Source organism: Poecilia formosa, unplaced genomic scaffold, assembly GCF_000485575.1.
Source record: "Poecilia formosa unplaced genomic scaffold, Poecilia_formosa-5.1.2 Scaffold864, whole genome shotgun sequence".
Classification (NCBI taxonomy): Eukaryota; Metazoa; Chordata; class Actinopteri; order Cyprinodontiformes; family Poeciliidae; genus Poecilia; species Poecilia formosa.
The window spans coordinates 7,990-20,100 of record NW_006800803.1 but is presented as its reverse complement, the minus strand read 5'-3'; the positions used below and the strand labels follow the sequence as shown (position 1 = coordinate 20,100).

Genomic DNA, 12,111 nt, shown 5'->3' with positions numbered 1-12,111 from the left:
AGTATTTTAAGATTTTTCTGTTTTAAATATGATTTATTTTGTAAAGTATTTAATTGAAAACAAAATATTTTAATTTTACTCAGTTTTCATTTTACATTAGTTTAATTTTATTAAATTAAATTTTAATTAATCCTTTTACTTACATTAATCTTTTTTGGGGCTGCACAGTGGCGCAGTTGGTAGAGCTGTTGCCTTCCAGCAAGAAGGTTCTGGGCTCAATTCCTGGCCTGGGGTCTTTCTGCATGGAGTTTGCATGTTTTCCCTGAGCATGATGGGTTCTGTCCAGGTACTCCAGCTTCCTCCCACAGTCCAAAAACATGACTGTCAGGTTAATTGGTCTCTCTAAATTCTCCCTAGGTGTGAGTGTGTGTTTGTCCTGTCTGTCTCTTTGTTGCCCTGTGACAGACTGGCGACCTGTCCAGGGTGACCCCGCCTCTCGCCCAGAACGTTAACTAGAGATAGGCACCAGCACCTCCTGACAAGGGTGTACAGAAAATGGATGGATGGATAATCTTTTTTTTCAGTATACACTAAAGTAAACACTAATGAACACTAATTTTTGTGGACTGCTCTGTGTGTGTGTGCGTTTGTTTGTAATACCTTGTGGGGAAGATTTTCTTGACATATACTACGTTGTGGGGACCAATTGCTCCTCGTGGGGACCAGAGCCTGTTTCTGGGTCAGGGGTCAGATTTAGGGCTAAGGTATGAATTGAGTTTTGGTTGGTTAGGGTTAGGTATGTGATGGATGGGGTTAGGAAAAGGGTAAAGGTCAGGTTTAGGCTGTAGAAATGAATAGAAGTCAATGGAAAGTCCCCACAAAGATAGCCAGACAAATATGTGTGTGTGTGTATGTGTGTGTGTGTGTGTGTGTGTGTTTGTGTACTTGTATGAAATGCATCTAGAGGACCACTTCCACAACATTTACCGATAATTGGAGGTCATTAGTGGAAGTGAGGACATTTTTCCAGTTTTCACTTCTTCTGCAGTTATACCGGCAGTACTAGTCAGGTTCTGATTAAGGTTGCAATGAGCAATAAAAACAGTGACTAAAATGAGTGGAAGTCTATTCAAAGTGCTCAGTTGCATAAAAGTACAAAGATGTACATCTACAGGTCAGACCAGCCTGTAAAAACGAGAACCAGATTTATTTTGGCGACAAACTTTCGTTCCACTTTTTCTTTATGAACAACTCTGCTAATATTATTATTGTTTTCCTATCTTGTTATTTTTTCTATTTCTTTTCTATTTTCATATTTTGATGAATTTTTTTAACTGAAACTATTTCAGATTTTGCAGTTTTTTGCCTCTTAAACTGCCTTTTAAAAAGAACAAAAAACATTTATTTATTCTGTAAACTGTCAAGTTAAAAACTACACATTTAAATCTCTTTTTATATTAGTTTAATTTTAATAAGTCCAATTATATAATTTCATTTGTATTGATCTTTTTTTCTTTCAATAAAAATGGTCACTTTCACCACGTTTACCCACAAAGTGAGATAATTTTCCTGGTCCTCACTTTTTTCAGCTCTGCCAGTTGGATTAGTGGTGTGGAATAAATTTTGGCTGGAACCCCTTCACCCTGACCCAACCCCATGACCTCCAAACACATTTTATTTCCGTCAGATTCTGGTTGGGTCCTGGCTCTGAAGCTCAGTCTGGTCCAGTTTCTCTCCCTGGCTCCTCCTGCTGAGCGCCGTGGCCACAGGTCCAGGAGGGGGCGCTGTATGGCGATGCATGCTGGGTAATGTAGTGTGGCTGCGCTGCTAAAAGCAGAACTTCTCTCCTGAAGCAATCGGATGGTTTCCCTGAGTCGCCTGAAGCCAGAAAACTGCACACACACGCAGACTGACACACATACGGAGTATCCAGCTGCTGGTCCAGATGTTGCCATGGAGACGCTGCATATGGTAGCGAGCAGGAGCCGGGAACAAACCGGGTCTGGTTCTGGTTCTGGTTCTGGTTCTTTATTCCATTTTTCCATTCGTAAATTAAAGAACTGATATTTTTTTAACTTTTAGTTTGTTTGTTTCTTCCAGACGAATGAACTGTTTGTTGATAATAATAAAAACAAATTAACAACAAAAGAAGTTAAAGCAACTGAACTGGAGGCGTATACATTATTTTATCTCTTCCTATTTATTAGGATTTTACATTTCTTTTATTGTTAGTTATCTTCTTAAAACGGGTCAGTCCAGAACCAGCTGAGTGTTGGTTCTGCTGGGTCCAGGAGGGAGACACCATCTGTGGACACAAACACGAAACCATCCTGAGGTTTTGATTCTGGGCCAATCTGCCCGGTACCGGCTTCATGGGGAGGAACCAGGTTCTCTTCTGTCCTGGTGCCAGTTCTGGAGGGTTTGCACTGATGAGCTGATGAGGACGAGGTTCTGTTTGGTTCTGTCGGTTCTGTTGGGTTCTATTGGTTCTGTTTGGTTCAATTTGGTTCTGTTGGTTCTATTTGTTCTGTTGGTTCTGTTTGGTTCTGTTGGTTCTTCAGACCCAAACTGTTCTTTGGACAAACTGGAAACTGTCAGAGGCCAGAAGGTCCAGATGAATCTTGTCCTGTGAACTGGGTCAACAGTGGATGATTTCATCGGTTCTGGTTGTACTCCAGGGTTCTGGTGTTGGCTCGGCGCCGGTCTGAATGCGACCCGATCCTGGGGGGCCAGAAGCAGCAGAGCGGTTCTGGAGCTGACAGCTGCTGAACGAGGAGCGATGAGCTGCTGACTGGATGGAACCGGACCAGTTCGCTGGGGAATGAATTGGGTCGAACCCAGCGGACCCCCATTTCCCCTCGGTTCTGGTTCCGATCCGTCCTAGCCCAGCTGCTCCATTTCCATGGGAACAGAAGTAATGCTGTGACATCACTTCCTCTTCTTCAAGCTGCAGCAGAGATCAGACCAGAACCGGTCCAGTTCATGTTCCTTTCTAAAATAGTTCTCAGCAGAACCGGATCAGCAGAAGCCATAGGAGTGGGGATCCTGCTGGTTCTGGTGGAGCCGCTTCCTCTTCCTCAGACAGTCCAGGGGCCTCAAGTCTGAAGCGGCATACGCACATAAAAATGTGAAGTCCCATATTTTATGCACAAGTCAGCATGTATGAAAATGAACTTTGTGTCAAAGTTTGCGTAAATATACACACATTTTCCATGAGTGAAAATGTAATGCAAACTTTATCTGTGCACAATATCAAACTACAAAGCGTCAAAACTCACCTAAACACACTGAAACCTGACAACATTCAGTTATTTAGACCAGGAACATCAAACCTGATGATTTTTATGATTTTAATATTTTATTGTTTAAGCAATGAAACTGAACCACATTTATCCTCAGACAATAACTTAACACACACACAAAATAAATAAAATAAAACTAAAGGAAGGTAAAACTTCACTCCAATGTAAATAATAACTTCCTCAATTTTTCTCATAAAGATGTAACTCATCGTCTGGAAGCATCTGAAGCTCATTTCATTCTGACTGGAGAGAAAACAGGCTGATCAGCAGATGGATCCACCAGGTTTGGTGATTCCTGTCTGCAGAACAAACGTCCACATTCAGAGCCTCTCTGGTCTGTAATCCGGCTGGACGCTCTGCTGCAGCAGCAGGTCCGACCCGGACGCTCTGCTGCAGCAGGTCCGACCCGGACAGCTTTACTGTTTACTTTTTCTTTAAAATCCTCATTATTATTTTTATTTTGTGAGAAAGCACCTTTTAAATAAAATATATAATTATTATTATTATAGATGCTTATACTGCTATAAACAAGGCCGTTGCCATGGTTACTGCTTCACGTGGCAACAGCCTTCCAGGTACTATTATTCTAATTTACATTAATACGTATTTATGGAGGTGACAGGAGGACCATAAATAAATCAGACCATTATAAATCAGGATTTATAATGGAACGATGTGCAGCCACGTGCACACGGCTTCATACATTAAAATTTTTTTGTGCTCCGCACTTTTCTAAATTTGTCCTATGCCAAGTTTTAGTGTGAAAACAGTATTTTATGCAAGAGGCCCCTGATCGCTCATCATTTAGCTCCTCTCACTCTGAGGGTTCATGTGTGTGTGTGTGTGTGTGTGTGTGCGCGCGCGTGTGTGTTTGTAATTCCTTGTGGGGACCATTTTCCTGTCACATACTATGTTGTGGGTTCTGATCATAATAAGGAACTTTAGTGGTGATGAAGATGATGATGGTGGTGATGAAGATGTGAACCCAGTCAGATAATGTGACTCTTCTTCTATGGTTTTATCCATGGCAGCATCAATGATACAGACTTTGTGATTAAATGTGAATCTGCTTGCCGTAGCTGCACCTAAAACAGACTAAGTGATCATTTCTTTCTGTCAGCCCAATTAACAGAGACAGAAATGGTCCATATTTACCCCAACTGGGATAAAACGAAGAAATGTTTTTATTCTAACACACATTGACATTAAATATCAAATCATTCTTATCAATTTAATTTGATTTAGTTTATTCTGATTTATTATTCATTGACTTCCATCCTCCCTGGTGGAGTTCAGGTGACGGCCAGTTGGTTATATATTAGTGGCGTTCCTCAGGGAGCTCGCCTCAAGACCCTTCAGTTTCTCACACCGTTACCTGGAGTGGACCAGAACATGGCCCCATGCCGGTCCATTTGGAAGGTGGGAACAGGAAGCCAGGGTTTCCAGGCATCCTGTTAGCGAACGGGTTGGTTGGCTCATTGCTTTTGTTAAACGCAGAACCATAAAGTTCTGAGAATGTCCTGATGAAACGGGTCGGAACAATCAGATCCTCACACAGTCAGGACCAGATCTCTTTACTGCGTTTCAGACTTTTCTCTTTTATGTCGCCTTTTCATCCTGCGCTCTGATTGGTCAGCAGCATCCAGACTCCGCCCAACCATCGGGTTTCTGGGTTCTGGTCCCTGCTGAGCCGGATCATGTTCACTGATACCGACCTCACGCTTGTTGGTATTCCAGGAGGAGCTGTAGATACAGAAGCACACACACGCACACACACACTCATAATGCTGATCTCAGGTCTGCCCTTCACAGAGCAGCACTGCAGAGGGACTGTGTGTGTGTTTCAGAGTGTGTGTGTGTTTGTGTATGTTTGTGTGTGTGTGGTTTCATAAATTATTCCCCTCCATATTCCTTTTAAACGATAGCATCCCTCGGCCGGCCCGACTATAAATGGTTCTGTCATAACCAGACCCAGAGCTGATATTCGATTCTGGATGTTCTGTGGACCCGACCGGACCGCTGAGCTCTTAACGGTCTGCTCAGTGACCTGTCCTGCTGCGGTTCTGTTCCCTCAGGTCGGATCCACTCAGAACCTGAGTGGATCTGGAAGAACTGGTCCGGTTCTTCCTAACGTCGCTGCAGTTTAAAGATGCTTCACTGTCACTTTTGTTAGCTCCTGCTAATGGTTTACCTAATTTTACTTAACTAAGAAGCAAAGCCAAACTCTTGCTAGTTTAGCTAACTATTGACATCTTGTGATGTGGCTTCAGTTCATTAGCATGTAGGTATAAAAATGGTGACTTCACAGGAGAAACATTTTAAAAAGTGTTCATCCCTAACAACTCTTAGCTTAATGAGAAAATTACACATTTTGGCCGCCATGTTGAACTTGGCAGTCATCCTTTCTCCTGATTTTCAACCTTAAAAACATCCACAAGGAAACCACAGCAGGCCTCTTCCTCCTCTTCCTCCTCTTCCTCCTCTTCCTCTGTCCTGAAGCTAACCTTATCTGAGCGGTTCAGATCAGCAGCAGTGTAATTTGTATCCCTGCCCAACCATACACACTGCTTATTTCACACAGTTGAAGACGGAGATGAAGAGGAGGAAGAGGAACATAATGCCGACTTTGTCGGGACGAGTTCTGCTGGAAAATGATCATCCCACTGAGGAACGCCGCTACAGATGGATCATGTCTACCGCTCTGCTGGCCGTGTGTGTGTGTGTGTGTGTGTGTGTGTGCAGCTGCTGGACCTCTCTTCTTCTTCTCCTGCATTCCTTCAGTCTTCAGCAGAAACTTTTTGGAGGGTGGGGGGTCAGAGGAGGGGAGCCCTGTGTGTGGGTGGGGGGGTCCAGCCACACAGAAAGGAGATCTCAGGAGCCCCTCCCCTACCTGTCACTGCGGTTCCAGGTTCTCCTCGAAGCAGATGATGTTCTGCTCTGCTTGACCTCCGACCCGGCCCAGCGCAGAACAGAACCCAGGGTGCGTCGCAGAGGAAAGGCATGCTGGGAGCTGTAGTTTTCTGTCAACTGTTAGCAGCGGTGCGTTCAGGTGCATCTGTAAATCGGAGGGATCAGGAGCAGCACAAGGAGGTGTGTGTGTAGCCATGCAGCGCCTCGCTGCGAGGTGTGTGTGTGTGTGTGTGTGTGTGTGTGTGTGTGTGGCCTGTATTCATTATTTAGTGAGAGCTATTACTGGGATAAGAGGCTCTCTCCTCTCTGGACGCATCGATCGCTTTAATTGCTCCAAAGATTGTCAACTCTGAAGATAGATATTAAAGGGCCGGCGCGGCCGGTTCTGCCAGGATGCTCTCAAACGGACCCGAGTGTTCTGGGGGGATGACACGTCCCGCACCGCCGGCGAGCTGAGAGGTCTCACTCTGACCGATCAATAATGCGCTGCAGACAGGAAGTCAGCTGCCATGGCCGGCTGACGAGCTGCGACCTGATTGGACCGGACCGGGCTGGGCGGGTCCAGTCTGCATTGGCTGACTTTCTGGAACTGGTTCCGTGTTCATCCTGTTTGTGTCTTCTGCTATGCTGTTTCAGACTTTGACTAGGCCATTTGGGACCCTTGCTGCACATCCCGCAGCATCAACTCTTCACCACTGTTCGGAGGTCACAGGTCAGCCAGAGGTCAGAGGGGCTAGGGTTGGGCTCAGGTCCCACCTGAGGAGGGGCGGAGCTAACCTACAGGTGACCTGCTTAGCAGCCAATCCTCTAACCTGATTACCGGTTCTGCTTCCTGACCCAATCGGACCGGCTGGTGCTAAAAACAGGAAGCTGATTAAGCTGCTTCGGGTCACCTGACCAGCTGTTTCCATAACAACAGCAGCAGCGCCGTCAGCTGGACACTGGAGGAACTGAACCTGCAGCAAGACAAGTCCAGATAATTGGGTTCTGGTTCTGGATGTTCTGAAGAAAATCTGCTGGACATTTTCCAGATTCATCAGATTGATGATGACGATGATGATGATGATGAGTCCAGGTACACGGTGCATTCACTGACTGTCCGACTCTGAATTGCTGCTGAATACTGACCAGTTCTGACCGGTTCTGACCGGTTCTGTCCTGTCCAGGATCTCCCATGATCCTCTCTGCTCAGCTAGAAGCCTTGATGGGAGACTGGGAGTCTGTACTGGGATGAGCTGGGCTCAGTGTGTGTGTGTGTGCGCTCCTCTTCCTCGCTTTGATTTTCTGCTGGGGGAACGGGATTCACCCTCCTCTTCCTCATCTTCATCACTCTTTTTCCTTCATCCTCCAGCTTCATCTCTGCCCCCACTTTGACCTTTGACCTTTCCTTCTCCACGCCTTCCACACAGACGCTGAAGGTCGCATTCTTCATCCTCCTCTTCATCCCTTCTTTCCCAGCATGCCTCAGTGATACCAGCTGGGCAACGAGGCGTTCAGGAACGACAGAAACCTGTACCGGAACCTTTGACCTTTGACCATGCCAACATGCCAACCGGATTCAGTGGTGGTGAGCTGCTGGATCTGGACCCGGGTTCTGTTCTGGTTCTGTCCATGAACTGCTTTGTCCTCAGGGATCTGTCTACCCGCCCTCTTGGTGGCGGCAGCATGGTCCTGAGGGCTTAGAAGCCCGTTCCAGGTTAGAAGTCCTGACCCTTCAAAATAAGAGCACCTCTTTTGAAGATTGTTCCTTGTTTTGGAGGGAACCACAATCCATCTGGACTACACACACACACACGCACACACACACACACACACACACACACACACACACATTGTGATTAATGGGATCAGAGTTGGCAGCAGACTATAGTGGAAGGGCTGTAGGTAAAGCACCACTGTGTGTGTGTGTGTGTGTGTGTGTGTGTGTGTATTATCTGACGCAGACATCCGGTTCCGGTTCTGTCGGGACGGAGAGGAAAAAGAGAAGAAAGTCTGTAACACCAGAGCCAATCAGAGCAGGTCTCATCCGTCCTTGAGATCTGATTGGCTGGTGCTCTGCTGTGAACATTCAGCATCTATCAGTGATCAATAACTGATAAGTATCGATCAGCCTGCAGGTGAGGAAGAGGATGAGCTGAACAACAGAGGGAAGAAGGACTGGAGCAACAAACTGGGAGAAAGAAAGGAAGTAAAGGACAGGAAGTGACAGAAGTTCAGGAAGTGATCAGGAAGCCATTTTTTTCTCATTGAGTTGTCAGCAACTGAGCAGCTCATTGCTGCTCCTGCTGGACGGAGGAGGTGAAGCAAGGCATTGTGGGAGTTTGAGGCAGAACGATGGTTCTTTATCTTCTGGGTCTGGTCTTTTTGTTTGTAACTAGAAGTCAAAGGTCCAGCAGAACCAGAACCGAACTATGTGGACCGCTCTGGGTTTTGGGTAGAACCCTCTTCCTCCTCTTCTGATTCTGAAGGTTTGAAGAACCAAGACAGTGAGTCTCATCATTTCAGAACCAGGTCCAGTTAAACTGAAACCTCCAGGAACCATTCCTCTGGTGTTCCTGAGTCTGATTCTGGTTCTGATGGATCTGAACCTAGTTCTGGTTCTGGAGCGGCTCCACCTTAAAGCCACTTCAGAACCAGAACTGTTGTGGTTCTGAGACAGTCCACTTTTTATTTACCATATTTTCTGCACTATAAGGCGCACCTTCAATGAATGGCCTATTTTAAAACTTTGTTCATATATAAGGCGCATAGAATAGACGCTGCAGTAGAGGCTGGAGTTACGTTATGCATCCACTAGATGGAGCTGCACTAAAGGAAATGTCAACAAAACAGTCCGACTCCGGTCGGCAAGGAGAGCCTTCTGGGGCCGGGTCGTGGCCGGACGATGGTCTCCCTTCTCCGTTCGCACACAGCATGTTGGTGGAGAACGTGGTGCTAAACGACCTGCAGACGACCTGATTATAGACGGTCGGTAGGTAGATGGGTCAGTCAAACTTTATAACAAACCAGCATTCTGACAACTATCCCAGCATGCACCATGCGCTTCTTCTTCTACGGGCGAAAATGAAGTCGGCGGCTGCTTACCGTAGTTGCTAGACCTGTTGTGGCTCAATATTGGTCCATATATAAGGCGCACTGTTGGCTTTTGAGGAAATTGAAGGTTTTTAGGTGCGCCTTAAAGTGCTGAAAATACGGTACATGATAAAAACTAAAAGTATGGCTGCCACTTCTGGATTCTACAAAACTGGGCGTTTGTGTCAGTGGTCCCAATCCAGTGAAGCAAAGGTCAGAGGTCAATCACAGTCACTGGTTTTAGTTCACATCAGTAGAGAAGCCGTAGAACTTTAACTGGGCTAGAAGGTTTGGAGAACTTGTTGGTGAACACACTCAGCGTGTGTGTGTATATGTCTGCTTGTGTGAGTGTGTGTGTGTGTGTGTGTGTGTGTTCGTGAGACCGGCTGTTAACGGCAGAAGCTCTTTTGTTCTGGCAGACAGTAGCGAGTGGCAGCAACTCAAAGCAAACAGACAGAAGCTCCAAAATGGTTGCCAAAGCTTTAAGATGGCTGCCAGACACACGCACACACACACAGACAGAGCATACACACTCCATCAGCGAGGTGGAGCAGGGTGTTACTGTGACAGAAAACGTTAAAGTGTGTCTGAGACGGAAAACATGAAGATGTCTCTGACGATGTGTGTGTTGGTGTGTGTGTTCCAGTTGGCAGCGTCTCCTTGGCAGCGTTGGACGTTTCTTCGTCCAGCAAACGTCTGTTTCTCTCAATTCTGTTCAAACATGAAGAGACTGAAACCCAAATAGGCCACGCCCCCTTGGGGGGCAAGATGGCTGCTGCTGGTGTAGAGATGGAGGCGAGCCGTGGTTCTGCTGCGCTGCCATCAGAACCCTGCAGGTGCGGGTTCACTGTGTATGCACACCAGACTGGGTCCAGAACCGTGTTCGTGTAATTTAGAGGTGAAACCTACACGGCAAGTTGAGAGCAGCAAGACAGATTTGAGCGTGTATATCTATGTGAAGGGACAATAATTAGATTTGTTTTGTTTCAATCTTACAACGCTCTGATAGATTCAGTGAGAGTCGTCAGTTTCAGAGCGTTTGTCAGATCGAAACTAACACTGATCTAATTTTTCCTTCTTCACATAGATATACGAGTTCAGATCCTGCAGAAAACCAGAGGAGTCCAGATCAGCAGCTGAGGCTGACCCAAATGATCAGAGCCCAAGTGTGGACCCTGCTGGATCGTCAGCAGAACCCAGTAAATGACGAACATCCGTAGAACCAGCAGCTGGTTCTGCTGGAGACGAACCGGGTCTACTGGAGCTCCTTTGGTTTTGGTTTTGGAGGAAAAACAGAACAGAATATTAAAACAAGATGATCATCCTCCCTCTCCGTTCACAACTGGTCTGACTCAGCTCCCTCTGGTTCTGAAGCTCGGTATTCCCGCTGCCTGTTCTGGCCTCAGGTTCTATTCCTGAATGGAACCAAGTGACCCAAACCCACACAGCAGAACCAGTGAGAAATTCCTCCTGGATCCGGCAGTTCTGGATCGTCTGTGGATCCGTAACTGCCGAGATCGAATGTTTCCACATGGAGACTTTTCATCCAAACCAGCATTGTTTGGGTTCTGCATATCTACTTCTGACCCAGGTAGCAGATTTCCCAGAATGAGTGGGTCAGAACAAGTTCTGCTGCAACGACAAGAACTACAGAGAAAGTCAGGAATACTGCTGGGAACACAGGACAGGGATGATGCTACATGCCACATGTTCTAACCGATCCGGACAGCCAAAGATCCGGTCCTGGTCCTGTTCTGGTTCTGGTTTTGGATCCCGTTCCAAGTTCTGATTCTGGTTCTGCAAATGGTCCAGCCCCTGTAGGCAGGCTGTCTGCTCCCACGCTTCATTAGCATATTTAATTAACCTGCTAACTGATGAATGGGGGCAGATGGGGGTGGGTGCTAGGGGTAGAGCCCCCTCCCCCTCCCTCCAGTTGCCATGGTTTCAGGCTGATGCTCTTTGTTTTAAGCAGCTGAAGCAGGATGACATGGTGAGCCGCATGCTAACAGGCCTGATGAATGCTGCCCCCTGTCCCCCTGGGGGGTGGGGGGGGTCTAGTCAAAGCACAGCACAGCCTGGTGGCAGGTAGCTAGAATTACATGATGAGTTCAGAGACAACTGGGATCAAATGGGAAGGAAAGAGGAAAAGTTTCAGTCAGCTGATTCCCCCTGAGGAGACCCTCCCTCCCGCCTCTCCCAGGTTCTGCTGCAGCTGATCGATGGACCGGAAGCCCTTAAATCATCTCAGGAGGAAAAGAAAAACTGGAGGACAAACCTAACCCTAACTGATTTATCCTACAGGGGACACTTGTGGTTCTGGTTCTGGTTTTGGTTCAGGTCCGTCTTCCTCAGTGGACCAGACCAGGTTCTGCTGCTGCTTTCAAGAGTCAGAGAACTCTAACATCCCAGCTGTCAGTGAACTCACCGTGCCTCTCACTGAGTGTGTTTTCCAGCTCTCCTTCCTCAACGTAGTTTTTCTGTTTTCTCTCCAGAAACCAGCCAATCAGAAAGCCCCAACCACGCCAGCGAATCAGACATCAAGGAACAGCCAGAGAACGGTGAGATACACACACACACACACACACACACACACACACACACACACACACACACACACACACACACACTTGCGAGCCAGGCTGAGTTTGACTCTTCTGATCTCACATATTCCTGAGCAGAGCTATGTGTGAAGAAATCCTTCTGGTTTATCTGTGTGTGTGTTGGTCCTTGAATGCAGCTCCGTTACATGTTCTCAGACAAACTCTTGAGCCGACAGCTGGGAATCGTTATTCAGCCTGCAGCCTGCTAATAGCCCCGCCCACCATCACTCATAGCCCCGCCCACCGCCACTCATAGCCCCGCCCACCATCACTCATAGCCCCGCCCA

At 46.9% G+C, this 12,111-nt stretch overlaps 1 protein-coding gene across 3 annotated transcripts in view; it reads left to right on the top strand.

Annotated features, from left to right (window-relative positions):
* Positions 1-11,917, top strand: part of LOC103131872 (nuclear factor 1 A-type-like) — a 34,111-nt gene extending 22,194 nt beyond the window's left edge. For all 3 annotated transcript variants that reach the window (XM_016666970.1, XM_016666971.1, XM_016666969.1), the window contains one exon: positions 11,717-11,917. In XM_016666970.1, coding sequence (XP_016522456.1) covers positions 11,717-11,898 — 182 coding nt within the window. In that variant the 3' untranslated portion in view covers positions 11,899-11,917. The remainder of the gene's footprint in view (positions 1-11,716) is intronic.
* Positions 11,918-12,111: the final 194 nt, after the last annotated feature.